Here is an 18,492-nt window from a genome sequence, read left to right on the forward strand (position 1 = left end):
GGAGGACCTGAGTGCCAGTGCGAAGAGTCCTTTGGTTGGTCGTGTGACATCTGTTTGACGGATGGTGGATGCAGCAATGCCAGTCCATTAGCCTGTGACTGCAGATATGGAGTGCCTCCACTTGGAGAGTCCTGTAAACCAATCTCAAGTAAGTCCAAAAACGTGTTGAAACAACCATTTTTAAAATGGAGTCAAATGGAGTCCATCCATACATTTTCTAAAGATCCTTCTGGTCAGGGTTAGGTTAGGTTTAGGTTTCGGAACCTCCAGTCCAAAACGGGACACTTCCCCATCTCAGACCACGTCCGCTGAGGTGTTTGTAGGCCAGCTGTGAGACCTAGTCCCTCCAGCAGCATAATCTAGGAATCATAGGCTCTGCGACTTCTGTGAAGACAATGGAAAATACTACGTAGTATATGGATGGATACAATTTGACAAGGACAATCTTTTGCCCCTATCTGGAATCATATTTTTTTTCTCCCTGACTCCCTCCACAGGTATCGCCCCATGTCCACCACCCATAGAAGGTATTGTATAAGGCTGTGTAGGTCATAACTGTTGCAGGAACATGTACTAAAAAGTGTCGTCCTGTGATGCCCCTCTACTTTAGTGGACATTGTTCTTATTGTTGACACTCCAACCAACGCTGAGCCATCAGAGATCTGGAATCAACTGAGGGAGGCTCTAAAGAATACATCCTTCCCATTAGCGATAGCAGAAGAGTTAGCACTCCAAAGTTGGAATTTGACCACAGGTGAGGATGGATATGTTTCTGTTGATTGGTCGGTCTCCTGGACAAATGTTGCGAGCTGCTCAAATCATATGTTATTAAATGGGTAGGTAACTAAAGAATTCTTTGGCGCAATATCATTTTTAGCCTGCCCTCTAAACGCTACTGGAGGACCTGAGTGCCAGTGCGAAGAGTCCTTTGGTTGGTCGTGTGACATCTGTTTGACGGATGGTGGATGCAGCAATGCCAGTCCATTAGCCTGTGACTGCAGATATGGAGTGCCTCCACTTGGAGAGTCCTGTAAACCAATCTCAAGTAAGTCCAAAAACGTGTTGAAACAACCATTTTTAAAATGGAGTCAAATGGAGTCCATCCATACATTTTCTAAAGATCCTTCTGGTCAGGGTTAGGTTAGGTTTAGGTTTCGGAACCTCCAGTCCAAAACGGGACACTTCCCCATCTCAGACCACGTCCGCTGAGGTGTTTGTAGGCCAGCTGTGAGACCTAGTCCCTCCAGCAGCATAATCTAGGAATCATAGGCTCTGCGACTTCTGTGAAGACAATGGAAAATACTACGTAGTATATGGATGGATACAATTTGACAAGGACAATCTTTTGCCCCTATCTGGAATCATATTTTTTTTCTCCCTGACTCCCTCCACAGGTATCGCCCCATGTCCACCACCCATAGAAGGTATTGTATAAGGCTGTGTAGGTCATAACTGTTGCAGGAACATGTACTAAAAAGTGTCGTCCTGTGATGCCCCTCTACTTTAGTGGACATTGTTCTTATTGTTGACACTCCAACCAACGCTGAGCCATCAGAGATCTGGAATCAACTGAGGGAGGCTCTAAAGAATACATCCTTCCCATTAGCGATAGCAGAAGAGTTAGCACTCCAAAGTTGGAATTTGACCACAGGTGAGGATGGATATGTTTCTGTTGATTGGTCGGTCTCCTGGACAAATGTTGCGAGCTGCTCAAATCATATGTTATTAAATGGGTAGGTAACTAAAGAATTCTTTGGCGCAATATCATTTTTAGCCTGCCCTCTAAACGCTACTGGAGGACCTGAGTGCCAGTGCGAAGAGTCCTTTGGTTGGTCGTGTGACATCTGTTTGACGGATGGTGGATGCAGCAATGCCAGTCCATTAGCCTGTGACTGCAGATATGGAGTGCCTCCACTTGGAGAGTCCTGTAAACCAATCTCAAGTAAGTCCAAAAACGTGTTGAAACAACCATTTTTAAAATGGAGTCAAATGGAGTCCATCCATACATTTTCTAAAGATCCTTCTGGTCAGGGTTAGGTTAGGTTTAGGTTTCGGAACCTCCAGTCCAAAACGGGACACTTCCCCATCTCAGACCACGTCCGCTGAGGTGTTTGTAGGCCAGCTGTGAGACCTAGTCCCTCCAGCAGCATAATCTAGGAATCATAGGCTCTGCGACTTCTGTGAAGACAATGGAAAATACTACGTAGTATATGGATGGATACAATTTGACAAGGACAATCTTTTGCCCCTATCTGGAATCATATTTTTTTTCTCCCTGACTCCCTCCACAGGTATCGCCCCATGTCCACCACCCATAGAAGGTATTGTATAAGGCTGTGTAGGTCATAACTGTTGCAGGAACATGTACTAAAAAGTGTCGTCCTGTGATGCCCCTCTACTTTAGTGGACATTGTTCTTATTGTTGACACTCCAACCAACGCTGAGCCATCAGAGATCTGGAATCAACTGAGGGAGGCTCTAAAGAATACATCCTTCCCATTAGCGATAGCAGAAGAGTTAGCACTCCAAAGTTGGAATTTGACCACAGGTGAGGATGGATATGTTTCTGTTGATTGGTCGGTCTCCTGGACAAATGTTGCGAGCTGCTCAAATCATATGTTATTAAATGGGTAGGTAACTAAAGAATTCTTTGGCGCAATATCATTTTTAGCCTGCCCTCTAAACGCTACTGGAGGACCTGAGTGCCAGTGCGAAGAGTCCTTTGGTTGGTCGTGTGACATCTGTTTGACGGATGGTGGATGCAGCAATGCCAGTCCATTAGCCTGTGACTGCAGATATGGAGTGCCTCCACTTGGAGAGTCCTGTAAACCAATCTCAAGTAAGTCCAAAAACGTGTTGAAACAACCATTTTTAAAATGGAGTCAAATGGAGTCCATCCATACATTTTCTAAAGATCCTTCTGGTCAGGGTTAGGTTAGGTTTAGGTTTCGGAACCTCCAGTCCAAAACGGGACACTTCCCCATCTCAGACCACGTCCGCTGAGGTGTTTGTAGGCCAGCTGTGAGACCTAGTCCCTCCAGCAGCATAATCTAGGAATCATAGGCTCTGCGACTTCTGTGAAGACAATGGAAAATACTACGTAGTATATGGATGGATACAATTTGACAAGGACAATCTTTTGCCCCTATCTGGAATCATATTTTTTTTCTCCCTGACTCCCTCCCTCCCTCCACAGGTATCGCCCCATGTCCACCACCCATAGAAGGTATTGTATAAGGCTGTGTAGGTCATAACTGTTGCAGGAACATGTACTAAAAAGTGTCGTCCTGTGATGCCCCTCTACTTTAGTGGACATTGTTCTTATTGTTGACACTCCAACCAACGCTGAGCCATCAGAGATCTGGAATCAACTGAGGGAGGCTCTAAAGAATACATCCTTCCCATTAGCGATAGCAGAAGAGTTAGCACTCCAAAGTTGGAATTTGACCACAGGTGAGGATGGATATGTTTCTGTTGATTGGTCGGTCTCCTGGACAAATGTTGCGAGCTGCTCAAATCATATGTTATTAAATGGGTAGGTAACTAAAGAATTCTTTGGCGCAATATCATTTTTAGCCTGCCCTCTAAACGCTACTGGAGGACCTGAGTGCCAGTGCGAAGAGTCCTTTGGTTGGTCGTGTGACATCTGTTTGACGGATGGTGGATGCAGCAATGCCAGTCCATTAGCCTGTGACTGCAGATATGGAGTGCCTCCACTTGGAGAGTCCTGTAAACCAATCTCAAGTAAGTCCAAAAACGTGTTGAAACAACCATTTTTAAAATGGAGTCAAATGGAGTCCATCCATACATTTTCTAAAGATCCTTCTGGTCAGGGTTAGGTTAGGTTTAGGTTTCGGAACCTCCAGTCCAAAACGGGACACTTCCCCATCTCAGACCACGTCCGCTGAGGTGTTTGTAGGCCAGCTGTGAGACCTAGTCCCTCCAGCAGCATAATCTAGGAATCATAGGCTCTGCGACTTCTGTGAAGACAATGGAAAATACTACGTAGTATATGGATGGATACAATTTGACAAGGACAATCTTTTGCCCCTATCTGGAATCATATTTTTTTTCTCCCTGACTCCCTCCCTCCCTCCACAGGTATCGCCCCATGTCCACCACCCATAGAAGGTATTGTATAAGGCTGTGTAGGTCATAACTGTTGCAGGAACATGTACTAAAAAGTGTCGTCCTGTGATGCCCCTCTACTTTAGTGGACATTGTTCTTATTGTTGACACTCCAACCAACGCTGAGCCATCAGAGATCTGGAATCAACTGAGGGAGGCTCTAAAGAATACATCCTTCCCATTAGCGATAGCAGAAGAGTTAGCACTCCAAAGTTGGAATTTGACCACAGGTGAGGATGGATATGTTTCTGTTGATTGGTCGGTCTCCTGGACAAATGTTGCGAGCTGCTCAAATCATATGTTATTAAATGGGTAGGTAACTAAAGAATTCTTTGGCGCAATATCATTTTTAGCCTGCCCTCTAAACGCTACTGGAGGACCTGAGTGCCAGTGCGAAGAGTCCTTTGGTTGGTCGTGTGACATCTGTTTGACGGATGGTGGATGCAGCAATGCCAGTCCATTAGCCTGTGACTGCAGATATGGAGTGCCTCCACTTGGAGAGTCCTGTAAACCAATCTCAAGTAAGTCCAAAAACGTGTTGAAACAACCATTTTTAAAATGGAGTCAAATGGAGTCCATCCATACATTTTCTAAAGATCCTTCTGGTCAGGGTTAGGTTAGGTTTAGGTTTCGGAACCTCCAGTCCAAAACGGGACACTTCCCCATCTCAGACCACGTCCGCTGAGGTGTTTGTAGGCCAGCTGTGAGACCTAGTCCCTCCAGCAGCATAATCTAGGAATCATAGGCTCTGCGACTTCTGTGAAGACAATGGAAAATACTACGTAGTATATGGATGGATACAATTTGACAAGGACAATCTTTTGCCCCTATCTGGAATCATATTTTTTTTCTCCCTGACTCCCTCCCTCCCTCCACAGGTATCGCCCCATGTCCACCACCCATAGAAGGTATTGTATAAGGCTGTGTAGGTCATAACTGTTGCAGGAACATGTACTAAAAAGTGTCGTCCTGTGATGCCCCTCTACTTTAGTGGACATTGTTCTTATTGTTGACACTCCAACCAACGCTGAGCCATCAGAGATCTGGAATCAACTGAGGGAGGCTCTAAAGAATACATCCTTCCCATTAGCGATAGCAGAAGAGTTAGCACTCCAAAGTTGGAATTTGACCACAGGTGAGGATGGATATGTTTCTGTTGATTGGTCGGTCTCCTGGACAAATGTTGCGAGCTGCTCAAATCATATGTTATTAAATGGGTAGGTAACTAAAGAATTCTTTGGCGCAATATCATTTTTAGCCTGCCCTCTAAACGCTACTGGAGGACCTGAGTGCCAGTGCGAAGAGTCCTTTGGTTGGTCGTGTGACATCTGTTTGACGGATGGTGGATGCAGCAATGCCAGTCCATTAGCCTGTGACTGCAGATATGGAGTGCCTCCACTTGGAGAGTCCTGTAAACCAATCTCAAGTAAGTCCAAAAACGTGTTGAAACAACCATTTTTAAAATGGAGTCAAATGGAGTCCATCCATACATTTTCTAAAGATCCTTCTGGTCAGGGTTAGGTTAGGTTTAGGTTTCGGAACCTCCAGTCCAAAACGGGACACTTCCCCATCTCAGACCACGTCCGCTGAGGTGTTTGTAGGCCAGCTGTGAGACCTAGTCCCTCCAGCAGCATAATCTAGGAATCATAGGCTCTGCGACTTCTGTGAAGACAATGGAAAATACTACGTAGTATATGGATGGATACAATTTGACAAGGACAATCTTTTGCCCCTATCTGGAATCATATTTTTTTTCTCCCTGACTCCCTCCCTCCCTCCACAGGTATCGCCCCATGTCCACCACCCATAGAAGGTATTGTATAAGGCTGTGTAGGTCATAACTGTTGCAGGAACATGTACTAAAAAGTGTCGTCCTGTGATGCCCCTCTACTTTAGTGGACATTGTTCTTATTGTTGACACTCCAACCAACGCTGAGCCATCAGAGATCTGGAATCAACTGAGGGAGGCTCTAAAGAATACATCCTTCCCATTAGCGATAGCAGAAGAGTTAGCACTCCAAAGTTGGAATTTGACCACAGGTGAGGATGGATATGTTTCTGTTGATTGGTCGGTCTCCTGGACAAATGTTGCGAGCTGCTCAAATCATATGTTATTAAATGGGTAGGTAACTAAAGAATTCTTTGGCGCAATATCATTTTTAGCCTGCCCTCTAAACGCTACTGGAGGACCTGAGTGCCAGTGCGAAGAGTCCTTTGGTTGGTCGTGTGACATCTGTTTGACGGATGGTGGATGCAGCAATGCCAGTCCATTAGCCTGTGACTGCAGATATGGAGTGCCTCCACTTGGAGAGTCCTGTAAACCAATCTCAAGTAAGTCCAAAAACGTGTTGAAACAACCATTTTTAAAATGGAGTCAAATGGAGTCCATCCATACATTTTCTAAAGATCCTTCTGGTCAGGGTTAGGTTAGGTTTAGGTTTCGGAACCTCCAGTCCAAAACGGGACACTTCCCCATCTCAGACCACGTCCGCTGAGGTGTTTGTAGGCCAGCTGTGAGACCTAGTCCCTCCAGCAGCATAATCTAGGAATCATAGGCTCTGCGACTTCTGTGAAGACAATGGAAAATACTACGTAGTATATGGATGGATACAATTTGACAAGGACAATCTTTTGCCCCTATCTGGAATCATATTTTTTTTCTCCCTGACTCCCTCCACAGGTATCGCCCCATGTCCACCACCCATAGAAGGTATTGTATAAGGCTGTGTAGGTCATAACTGTTGCAGGAACATGTACTAAAAAGTGTCGTCCTGTGATGCCCCTCTACTTTAGTGGACATTGTTCTTATTGTTGACACTCCAACCAACGCTGAGCCATCAGAGATCTGGAATCAACTGAGGGAGGCTCTAAAGAATACATCCTTCCCATTAGCGATAGCAGAAGAGTTAGCACTCCAAAGTTGGAATTTGACCACAGGTGAGGATGGATATGTTTCTGTTGATTGGTCGGTCTCCTGGACAAATGTTGCGAGCTGCTCAAATCATATGTTATTAAATGGGTAGGTAACTAAAGAATTCTTTGGCGCAATATCATTTTTAGCCTGCCCTCTAAACGCTACTGGAGGACCTGAGTGCCAGTGCGAAGAGTCCTTTGGTTGGTCGTGTGACATCTGTTTGACGGATGGTGGATGCAGCAATGCCAGTCCATTAGCCTGTGACTGCAGATATGGAGTGCCTCCACTTGGAGAGTCCTGTAAACCAATCTCAAGTAAGTCCAAAAACGTGTTGAAACAACCATTTTTAAAATGGAGTCAAATGGAGTCCATCCATACATTTTCTAAAGATCCTTCTGGTCAGGGTTAGGTTAGGTTTAGGTTTCGGAACCTCCAGTCCAAAACGGGACACTTCCCCATCTCAGACCACGTCCGCTGAGGTGTTTGTAGGCCAGCTGTGAGACCTAGTCCCTCCAGCAGCATAATCTAGGAATCATAGGCTCTGCGACTTCTGTGAAGACAATGGAAAATACTACGTAGTATATGGATGGATACAATTTGACAAGGACAATCTTTTGCCCCTATCTGGAATCATATTTTTTTTCTCCCTGACTCCCTCCACAGGTATCGCCCCATGTCCACCACCCATAGAAGGTATTGTATAAGGCTGTGTAGGTCATAACTGTTGCAGGAACATGTACTAAAAAGTGTCGTCCTGTGATGCCCCTCTACTTTAGTGGACATTGTTCTTATTGTTGACACTCCAACCAACGCTGAGCCATCAGAGATCTGGAATCAACTGAGGGAGGCTCTAAAGAATACATCCTTCCCATTAGCGATAGCAGAAGAGTTAGCACTCCAAAGTTGGAATTTGACCACAGGTGAGGATGGATATGTTTCTGTTGATTGGTCGGTCTCCTGGACAAATGTTGCGAGCTGCTCAAATCATATGTTATTAAATGGGTAGGTAACTAAAGAATTCTTTGGCGCAATATCATTTTTAGCCTGCCCTCTAAACGCTACTGGAGGACCTGAGTGCCAGTGCGAAGAGTCCTTTGGTTGGTCGTGTGACATCTGTTTGACGGATGGTGGATGCAGCAATGCCAGTCCATTAGCCTGTGACTGCAGATATGGAGTGCCTCCACTTGGAGAGTCCTGTAAACCAATCTCAAGTAAGTCCAAAAACGTGTTGAAACAACCATTTTTAAAATGGAGTCAAATGGAGTCCATCCATACATTTTCTAAAGATCCTTCTGGTCAGGGTTAGGTTAGGTTTAGGTTTCGGAACCTCCAGTCCAAAACGGGACACTTCCCCATCTCAGACCACGTCCGCTGAGGTGTTTGTAGGCCAGCTGTGAGACCTAGTCCCTCCAGCAGCATAATCTAGGAATCATAGGCTCTGCGACTTCTGTGAAGACAATGGAAAATACTACGTAGTATATGGATGGATACAATTTGACAAGGACAATCTTTTGCCCCTATCTGGAATCATATTTTTTTTCTCCCTGACTCCCTCCACAGGTATCGCCCCATGTCCACCACCCATAGAAGGTATTGTATAAGGCTGTGTAGGTCATAACTGTTGCAGGAACATGTACTAAAAAGTGTCGTCCTGTGATGCCCCTCTACTTTAGTGGACATTGTTCTTATTGTTGACACTCCAACCAACGCTGAGCCATCAGAGATCTGGAATCAACTGAGGGAGGCTCTAAAGAATACATCCTTCCCATTAGCGATAGCAGAAGAGTTAGCACTCCAAAGTTGGAATTTGACCACAGGTGAGGATGGATATGTTTCTGTTGATTGGTCGGTCTCCTGGACAAATGTTGCGAGCTGCTCAAATCATATGTTATTAAATGGGTAGGTAACTAAAGAATTCTTTGGCGCAATATCATTTTTAGCCTGCCCTCTAAACGCTACTGGAGGACCTGAGTGCCAGTGCGAAGAGTCCTTTGGTTGGTCGTGTGACATCTGTTTGACGGATGGTGGATGCAGCAATGCCAGTCCATTAGCCTGTGACTGCAGATATGGAGTGCCTCCACTTGGAGAGTCCTGTAAACCAATCTCAAGTAAGTCCAAAAACGTGTTGAAACAACCATTTTTAAAATGGAGTCAAATGGAGTCCATCCATACATTTTCTAAAGATCCTTCTGGTCAGGGTTAGGTTAGGTTTAGGTTTCGGAACCTCCAGTCCAAAACGGGACACTTCCCCATCTCAGACCACGTCCGCTGAGGTGTTTGTAGGCCAGCTGTGAGACCTAGTCCCTCCAGCAGCATAATCTAGGAATCATAGGCTCTGCGACTTCTGTGAAGACAATGGAAAATACTACGTAGTATATGGATGGATACAATTTGACAAGGACAATCTTTTGCCCCTATCTGGAATCATATTTTTTTTCTCCCTGACTCCCTCCACAGGTATCGCCCCATGTCCACCACCCATAGAAGGTATTGTATAAGGCTGTGTAGGTCATAACTGTTGCAGGAACATGTACTAAAAAGTGTCGTCCTGTGATGCCCTTCTACTTTAGTGGACATTGTTCTTATTGTTGACACTCCAACCAACACTGAGCCATCAGAGATCTTGAATCAACTGAGGATTGCTCTCGATATTGTATCCTTCCCATTAGCGATAGCAGAAGAGTTAGCACTCCAAAGTTGGAATTTGACAACAGGTGAGAGTTTTTTGCATGTTAGGGTATCAGTTATCTGTACAAACAGACAAACAAGCACAAATGAACAAAACAAAATTCTAGTCTTTGTGTTTCTCATTTTTTAATTTTTCACTCTTGTGTCTTTTGTAAAATTTCCCAGCCTGCTACACTGACTTGAATCAACAACAGCAGTGTCAGTGTGAAAATGATTATCGGTGGTCTTGTGAGATCTGCGAAGAATTTGGTGCCTGTAGCAATGACAGCATGCAAAATTGTGACTGCATCAATAAAATTCCTTCAGATGGACAGTATTGTGAACTAAGTAAGTGATTTTTGCAGTCATGCTTTAGAATAGAACAACAATTAGACTTTTAACATTTGCTCGTAATGGTTATGTATTAACGGTGAATAACAAATATTTTCAATTGTACTCCACAGATGTCATCACCACGTGTTCAACAACAACACCACCATCAACAACAAACATTACATCAGCAATATCACCAACATCAGCAACAACAGCAACAACAGCAACAACACAAAGTAAAGTATCTGAGACAAACGCTTACATTCTTTACCTAAGATCATAACTCTAAGTACATTTACAACAGTTTAAGATGGCACGAGTTTCACAATCTTTATATATGTAAGCCAATATCTCAGAACTCAATATTGTTTAACATTGCTCTACAAATAAGTCCTTCAGCAACCATCGCATTATTTACCTCAGATTTTGCTATAGTATTACATTTTAACATTTCAATTGGCTCAAAATTTTGGCAACAAAGACTACAGTCAAATTGATTTAGATTGTCGAAAGAAATATTTCAATGTCTTCTAACTCACTAAATTTACACTTCTGGTTCGACTACAGCGACCCCCCCAACGAACATTAAATAATTCACGCATAATGTTGTTTTGAAAGTAAATAGTCTCCTAATTTGTTCTGACAAGCTATTTTTGTATTTTAGACAGGTCATTATCATTCATTATGGAACTTGTCTTTGAAAACTCATTCAACGACGAAAGTAACTCTGTTAACCAAAGGTGGTTACAGTCTGTAAGTTACAATTTTTTTTATGTCTAATCATTTCAAACAATGTTTGCAATTGTGTTTTTTTGTGTAATCGCTGAACCTGTATATGCTGACTATTTCTAACAGATTGAAACACAATCTGTGATCCATATTCCAGGGCTAATATCAGTGGGAGATTTGGTCTTCAGGTAGATTTAATTCTTTAACTTGAAAATGTTTAAGTTTTCTACAATGATTTACCAACCGTACTCTCACAACACAAAAACCTCGGATGTACCCCATTTTACACACACGCACGCACACACACACACACACACACACACACACACACACACACACACACACACACACACTCACATAATATCTGTAATTATATATATATATATATATATATATATATATATATATTTCCTATATTTAACTTTCCTTAGGCATAAAAGAAATACAATTAAATAAATCATGTAAATAAATATGATGCTTTTCAGACAAATATTGACATGATAAAATCAAGAGGGAAATTATTCAATACTGAAATAAAAATAACATTGAAATGACTATTAGATCATTTTAGACCTATTATTAAGTTTGCAACTGTTTCATTTCTTTTTTTTATGTTTTTAAGTCCTGGTAGCACCATTGCTGACTTTGAAATTCAAGCAAGTATGACAATTCAAGATCCAGATGTTGAGGCACTTCTCATAGCAATATTCAATGATCTGAAGAATACTTTTCCTTTGAGGTTTGAGAGTAAGTAGCTTTGATAATGTTCTCTCTAGGAACATCCTCAGATGCATTTTAATGTCATTGCACCATTAGGCCATTATTTGTCTGAAAAATCATCTGCAGATTAATATTTTTCACCCTTTTGTATTGTTTTCCATCAAAGGCAGAAGAAATTTGAAATTTCAACCAATTATTGTATTCGACGACGACGAATTGAATATAACATGTGGCCCACCACCAAACGAACTCCAGTTTCGTATCACCTCAACCAAATGGTCACTTGATGGCGTTTCAATAATTGAAGACACTCGACACAGATTTTCACCAGCTAATGGAGCAGAAACGCTTACGATCACAAATATCACTTTTACTGACAATGGTAAGGAAATCTTGAAGCACTCTCACTACATATTGCTCTATCAAAATAAACACAAAATCAAGGTTTCTGTACACTTGTACTGTTTTGATAGAGAAATTGAGGAAAACCATTTTGCCTTTACGCTAGTTGAAATTTGTTTCCCTTTATTGTCATCCAACCACTTGTTGAAATACTTGGTGGTTGGCAGTGAAGTATTATTTTAACTTGCATAATTTTATTTCAGGGCAGTATGAATGTCAACTGTTTGATGGGAATTCAAGTTACTGGCAGGTCTCTAATGAAACACTCAGTGTTTTGGAAAAACCCATAATCCAGATTATTCCCCCCCAAAACACGACATTGTGTGTGAGTGGGCAGCAAGTGTCAGTGCAATGCTCTGTCCAGGACCCCTACCAGGTGATGTTTCTAGACCTCCAAAATTCAGGTGAATCAAAAGGATATTTTGCATTTCTTCTCAGGTTGTACAAATATTGTCGCCCAGAATGAATGTAGCTGTTAATTATTGATAGGATCTTTTAGAAGAAAACACCAAAAAAATGAAAAAGGATATAATAAATCACACAACAATTCTCTGTGGAGTTTCCAAATTATTTTGTGGGTCTCTCTAAATTTCCCCCCCAAAAATACAAAGCAAAATTCTGTTTTCAAATAGTTTTTTGACTTAATAATATTTTAATAATTATATCACTTTCACAGTGTTGGGTTTTGTGTGTGCATGTTTAGCTACAGGCCCTATAATCCAGGAGCAGATCATGATCACACAGGAAAACTGTGATAACCAAGAATTAGTCATCACTTGTCAAGTGACTGCATTTCCTCGATTCACACGGAGTATAAGATTGGTGTTTGATCCAGAAGGTAACTATTGAAGCGGCTATGACCAAGCATTTTCTTATACTTCGGTAAAAGCATGATTTAATAGTTAGGTAAACATAAATCGTCTTTCCAGATCGATTCACATGTGTTGGCGATCCAGAATTTGGAAATGGATTCTTAAACGAAACGAGAACAGCTTCTTGTGAAGTAGGCGAAGTGGGAGTGAAGACTGCTGTTTGCAGGGAAAGTGGAGAATGGGAAGATCGAGAAGACAACTGCACTTCACCGAGTCTTGCAGATCTCCTCGCTCAGTCTGAGGTAAGATAGTAGACTTTTTTTTTGGCACACAATTAAAATTAAAAGCATGATCAGTATCTGTGGAGAACTGATGGGAGCTACGTATTTTCCTAATATGATTTGTCTGGTCTTCCATGTAGTCGGTCAAATCAAAACTGATTAACACTTGAGAGATTTTAACACTGTTTTTCCCCTCTGAAAATTCAGTCTTTGGACAATCGGACTTTGCCAGAGTACTTGGAGGCATTACGCATCACTATTCTTGAACAAAGTGACCAAGTGGAAGGATCTGTTGAAAACATTAGCGCCATTGTTACAATTCTCAGCAATGTTGCCACCTTGGTAACAACAGCTGATATCCCGATAAGTCGGGAATCTATGAAGGTATGTTTGTTACTTCAGTACAGTTGATGTTAAGAAAAGGACTAATTGTAGTTCTTTTTTCCATTTTACTTTAGAATGTCCTTCTCGTTACTGATGTCCTCATTAGAGATCAGGCAAGAGAATCATGGGACATACTTAACTTTGAAGCAGTCCAAGAGAGTGAAGAAACAAGAATCATCACTCCCAGAAATGAAAGCGTCAGCTCACTATTTTTGTTTTCAGTGGAGGGTATAACAAGTAGACTTATCAATGCCTCCCTTGTCATTGAAACACCTTTGATTCTCTTGAACAAAACTACATTCATCGACAGTTTCAACGGGGATTTTAATTCTACAGTGGAGATAGACATAGAAGGGACCAATGGAGCAACAAACCTTACCGTGGTAACCTTTGAATCCTTGGATAATGCTCTTCCTCCAAGAGATGAGAACAACGCTACGGGCAGGGTCATCAATGGGAGAGTTGTACTCGTTCAGTCTGACACCATCGTCGACAATATCACTTTCACCTATGACATTGTAGAGGATAATCTGGGAAACCCTCAGTGTGTGTTCTGGAACTTTTCCCTCTTTGACGGTCTTGGGGGATGGGACGGTGAAGGCTGCGAGCTCATTGAAAGAGAAGATGAAACTGTCACATGTCGGTGTGACCACCTGACCTCCTTTTCGATACTAATGTCTCCAGTTGATCTAAACAGCCGTGTGTTGGATTTCATAACCTACATTGGCGTCGGGATTTCGATGGCATCCTTAGTTATATGCCTCTTTATTGAGGCGTTTATATGGAAAAAAGTTCGAAAGAGCAGCACATCACACTTGCGCCATGTTTCCATTGTTAACATTGCATTGTCTCTCCTGATTGCAAACATTTGGTTCATTATTGGTGCAAGTATCTCTGAAGGAGATAAAAAGAATCCGGATGCATGCACTGCTGCTACTTTTTTCATCCATTTCTTTTACTTGGCCCTCTTTTTCTGGATGTTGGCATCTGCCCTGTTGCTACTGTACCGCTCAGTCAGAGTCTTGGGTGGAGGACTTTCTAAAAATACTATGTTGGCTATCGGATACTCTCTTGGTTATGGCGCCCCACTGATTATCACCGTCATTACTATCGCTGTAACCGCACCGAGCAATGCTTACATACGAGAAAATGTGATCTGCTGGCTCAATTGGCAAAGGTCAAGAGCGCTGCTGGCATTTGTGATCCCGGCGCTGATCATCGTGTTTATAAACATTTTAATCCTAATTGTAGTGATAGTCAAAATATTGCAGAGTCGAGGGATGTCAAGCACTCAACCAGAAGATGAGAAGTATGTCCTGGTGGTCATTATTCGGAGTTTAGCCGTCTTAACACCCTTTTTTGGATTAACTTGGAGTCTTGGAGTTGGAATCTTAATTGACCCAAGTAATCTCGGAATCCACATCGCCTTCGCCTTCTTCAATTCCCTGCAGGTGAGTCTCTGATATTGTTTTGTATGTATTTTTTATTTTTGTGCTTGTCTTTATATATATATATATATATATATATATTTATATTTATATTGACGAACAGCCATCCGCACTCGCATTCACACCTATGGGCAATTTGGAATGCTCAATCAGCCAAAACAATCCTAGAATAAAAAAGAAAAGACAACTCAAGAAAAGAAAATGAATAGCTGCGTATAGTCCCAATTCAGAGTTGTCATTTTATAAATTTGTGATGAGTCATAAGCACACGTGCGTCTGGTTCTATGTTTTATAGTACACTGCATTGTTCACCTAGAAGCGATGTTTTGTGTTGTCTAAATCTTCTCTTATCTTCACATAGGGTTTCTTCATATTGGTTTTTGGAACCCTCTTAGACAGAAAGGTATGTGCCAATAATGTTAAAAAAAAAAAAATGTTCTCATTTGTTATGCTAGTGAGTTAGCCAAACCAACCCATATTTGGCTTCTTAATTGACTGAGTCTGATGAGTTGTTAATACATCCTTAAAATGAGCATTGCAATTGTAATCACTGCGTCTGAGCAGTTCTATTGTGCTGTCCTTACCTTTGCTTAGACTTCCTTCATTGTGCATAAAAATCCATAGAAAATTGTGTAAAAATCACAAATATTTTCACAATTTCTGACAGCCTTTGAGTTTTACAGTCGAATGCTAATTTCTGTACGTTACATTTATTTCAGGTTCGGTCAGAAATTTCCACGTTTAGACTCTCCAAGTCCCAAAGTTCTGGCAGTGGGACAAGGGTAAAATTCAATTTATTGACATTTTGTTGGAAGATCACATATCCTTTCTCCAATAACGTACTAATGTATTGTGTTGTCAATCCTTTTAGACCACAAGTGCTTCATCAAGTGGATGGCAGATTTTTAGGAACATTGGAAGAAGAGGTATAGTGTCTTTTGAAAAGTGTGCAGTATACTGCTTGGAATCATTTTGCTGCTGCAAGCTATATTCTAGGCTTTGTGCACGCGTGGTGGATGTCATCATATTTCATTCATAAATACGACAATGGTATGCTTCAAACCTTCTGAGATAGTTGTGAACCATCCCAGAAAACACTGGAGGTACTGTCCCAGAGACAATTTAAGTTCAAGGCTTTCCCACCAAACCCATCTGAACAGATTAGGTCAAAATGGAATGGGAATGGATAACACAAGTCAGACAAAAAAACGACAGCAACCAAGATGTAGTATGAAAATCTATCCATTTGTGCATGTTTGGTTTTGAATGGAATCTGTTTTGTTTGTATTTTACAGGTGGTAACGGTTTATCTGAGTCTTCATCGTATTCGGCGATCAACACTTGATATCCGCTGCCAACATCTTTGCTCAGGCTGACCGAGCAACGAACTGTTCTCAAAAGCCTGTGAAGACTGAGCGATAAGCTATCAGATTATCGCTTAAGTACTTTAATATTACTTTCTTGTTGTTGACCTTACTAGAATTTATTCATTCCAAAATCTCTTCTTTATGAATTTCTGATATACACAAACATTTAGTATTGTAGTGAAAAAGTTAATTTTGCAAAGGGTTGTTTTTCTGTCTGGCTTGTCCAGGCAAATTTCTGATTTTCCTTCACTGGTCAGTGAATTTCGTTTTTTGTTGCAGGTGCATTGCAATGACAAATGGTTTGGAATTGTTAGTCAAAGTTATTTTTGGTATGCTAGTAGATATCGAGCATGCAGGAGATAGCAATACACGTTAGGACATCAGAGAAATTATTATAAAACATTGTTTTCATGTACAGTTATATCATTAAAACATGATAAACTTGCACTACACCATCACAAGACATTTGAAGCACTTTACAAATATATTTGTGTTAAATTAGTATAGTTCTTGCATAGTGTTTATGCTTTCTCCAATAATCAAATGTAGGAAAATAGCTACCTCTTTACGAGTCACATAGGCTCAGATTTACAGAAATTGGTCGTTTCATAGTTACCAGAGTATTGATACTAAAAGGTAGAACCAAGTATTTTACTCCTCACCGACTTTGATTTGTTTCAAAATTAAAATGTATGATGTTCTGTACAAAGCTGTACAGTCATCCTCCCTGCTTTTCATGGGAATACAGACCAGACCTGCACACGGCTAGCGAAAAATTAATATTTAATGAATATTTTCCACAAAAATGGGAGGAAACGGGGGGCAAACCCTCTGATTATAGTTATTTTTTAATATTACATAAAATAAATGAATCTATAAGTGCCGAACCCCAAATATATGTGTCAACTGTACTGCATATAACTCACAAAAAGTTAGGAATTAAATTTTTTTTATGCTTTTGAAATTTCAGGATCAATCTAAAACACCTTTACAGGTCATTTTAATTTGATTTTCTCTACTCTTTGTAACTGCTGGACATTCAAAAGTTGAGAGGTCAGAATCAGTGTAATTTAGGTTCATCCTGAAATTTCATCCGACAACCGATTATTCTTTTATGTATTTATGAATTTAGATATTCTAATTGCACGAACTATATATTCTTACACTGTTTTAAAAGGGCATCACTTGCAACACACTTTTGCACATGTTTGAGTATTTTCCCTGTATCTTACTAGCTGTTGTGTGTTTTGAACATACTTACGTTAGAGAAACTATATTGCTATGCAGTGTGTTCCACGGCTAAATGTTTAAACTTGATTAATTTAAGACGTTGACATGATGGATAATGAAGTACGTTTTAGTGTGTGTATTAAATGTTAAACCTAATCATAAATCATGCTTGGAAATTGCCTTTGTCTTTGAGAGAATATCACTTTGCTTTGTTTGAGTGCTCTAAATGTGTAACATGCATTAGGCACATTTAGTATACTTACTTCCGTTAAATTAATTCAATAAATGTAGACGTTTGAAGATGACACCTTTGAGTTAAGAACCTAATTTTGCTAATTTTACCCTGTAATGTGTATTTTGATACATTTGTCATTTTTCACATTTATGTCATTTACAATTTAAATATTTTGTCATTTATTGTTATAATGACCTGCTGTTGTCTGTTTTCAGCATTTGCGGCTATGGGATTCATTGAAGAAGAATATTTGTGCTTGCTGGCATCCTCAACGCTTTTATTTAGGAGAACGTCAGCACGAGTGCCACTTAATGGCCTCAGGGCATTTTTTGCACCTAAAAGGGCTGCATTTTTTTGCAGTATCCCCAAATTGTTCAGCGGAAATATCGTTGCTGTTGGACTGTCTGCGTTAGTAAAGCTATATAACTCATGGAGTTAAGAAGCGTCTGTATTATATTATAGATATATTTTATTTGAACAGGAAATATGCATATTTTGCTATTTCAATGTTCAAACCATTTTATTGGGATGAAAAAAAATCATGGAAAGGTATAGCAATATTAATGGTCATAAATATCAATTTGTAATATATGTGTTAAAAAAATGAAGTGAAAATTAAAGTCAGTTAAGTGAACAGCTATCAATGAGCCAGTAAAACTAAAAATGACTGGCATGTTCCTTTTGTGACGCCTTCTACCTGCTGTCACAAGGGAGTAATAATGTGCGAGATTAATGACATCACCAGAGAGTTTCAGGAGGCATGTGTTTTAGGAAGGCAGCTTTATTTGTATAGCACCTTTCATACACAGAAGCAATTCCAGAAAACAAGTGAAAGGAAACAA

At 40.8% G+C, this 18,492-nt stretch overlaps 2 protein-coding genes across 2 annotated transcripts in view; both read left to right on the top strand.

Moving 5' to 3' along the window:
- LOC148381761 (uncharacterized) overlaps positions 1 to 9,908 on the top strand; it is a 35,605-nt gene extending 25,697 nt beyond the window's left edge. The window contains exon 8 of the mRNA XM_088362668.1: positions 9,896 to 9,908. Within this exon, the coding sequence (XP_088218794.1) occupies positions 9,896 to 9,908 (13 nt within the window). The remainder of the gene's footprint in view (positions 1 to 9,895) is intronic.
- Positions 9,618 to 17,578, top strand: LOC148381762 (adhesion G protein-coupled receptor F4-like). Its single transcript, XM_088362497.1, has 16 exons — positions 9,618 to 9,756; positions 9,896 to 10,057; positions 10,174 to 10,278; positions 10,707 to 10,795; positions 10,898 to 10,959; positions 11,394 to 11,518; positions 11,658 to 11,873; positions 12,097 to 12,297; positions 12,597 to 12,731; positions 12,823 to 13,007; positions 13,194 to 13,370; positions 13,445 to 14,821; positions 15,180 to 15,221; positions 15,538 to 15,600; positions 15,690 to 15,744; positions 16,114 to 17,578. The coding sequence occupies exons 2-16, from the start codon at positions 10,000 to 10,002 to the stop codon at positions 16,161 to 16,163; spliced, it is 2,940 nt and encodes a 979-aa protein (XP_088218623.1). The 5' UTR covers positions 9,618 to 9,756; positions 9,896 to 9,999; the 3' UTR covers positions 16,164 to 17,578.
- The last annotated feature ends 914 nt before the right edge of the window (positions 17,579 to 18,492 follow it).

This window comes from Syngnathus floridae, chromosome 19, assembly GCF_059516105.1.
Source record: "Syngnathus floridae isolate MCC-2025c chromosome 19, RoL_Sflo_1.0, whole genome shotgun sequence".
In the NCBI taxonomy this organism is placed as follows: domain Eukaryota; kingdom Metazoa; phylum Chordata; class Actinopteri; order Syngnathiformes; family Syngnathidae; genus Syngnathus; species Syngnathus floridae.

What these genes read in the sequence shown, in the direction of transcription:
- LOC148381762 (XM_088362497.1), top strand. Translation starts at nt 10,000, where the DNA reads ATGCAAAATTGTGACTGCATCAATAAAATTCCTTCAGATGGACAGTAT. An exon ending in AACAACAGCAACAACACAAA is followed by an intron (nt 10,279 to 10,706) that starts GTAAAGTATCTG and finishes TTTGTATTTTAG; the next exon opens with ACAGGTCATTATCATTCATT. An exon ending in TATCACTTTTACTGACAATG is followed by an intron (nt 11,874 to 12,096) that starts GTAAGGAAATCT and finishes ATTTTATTTCAG; the next exon opens with GGCAGTATGAATGTCAACTG.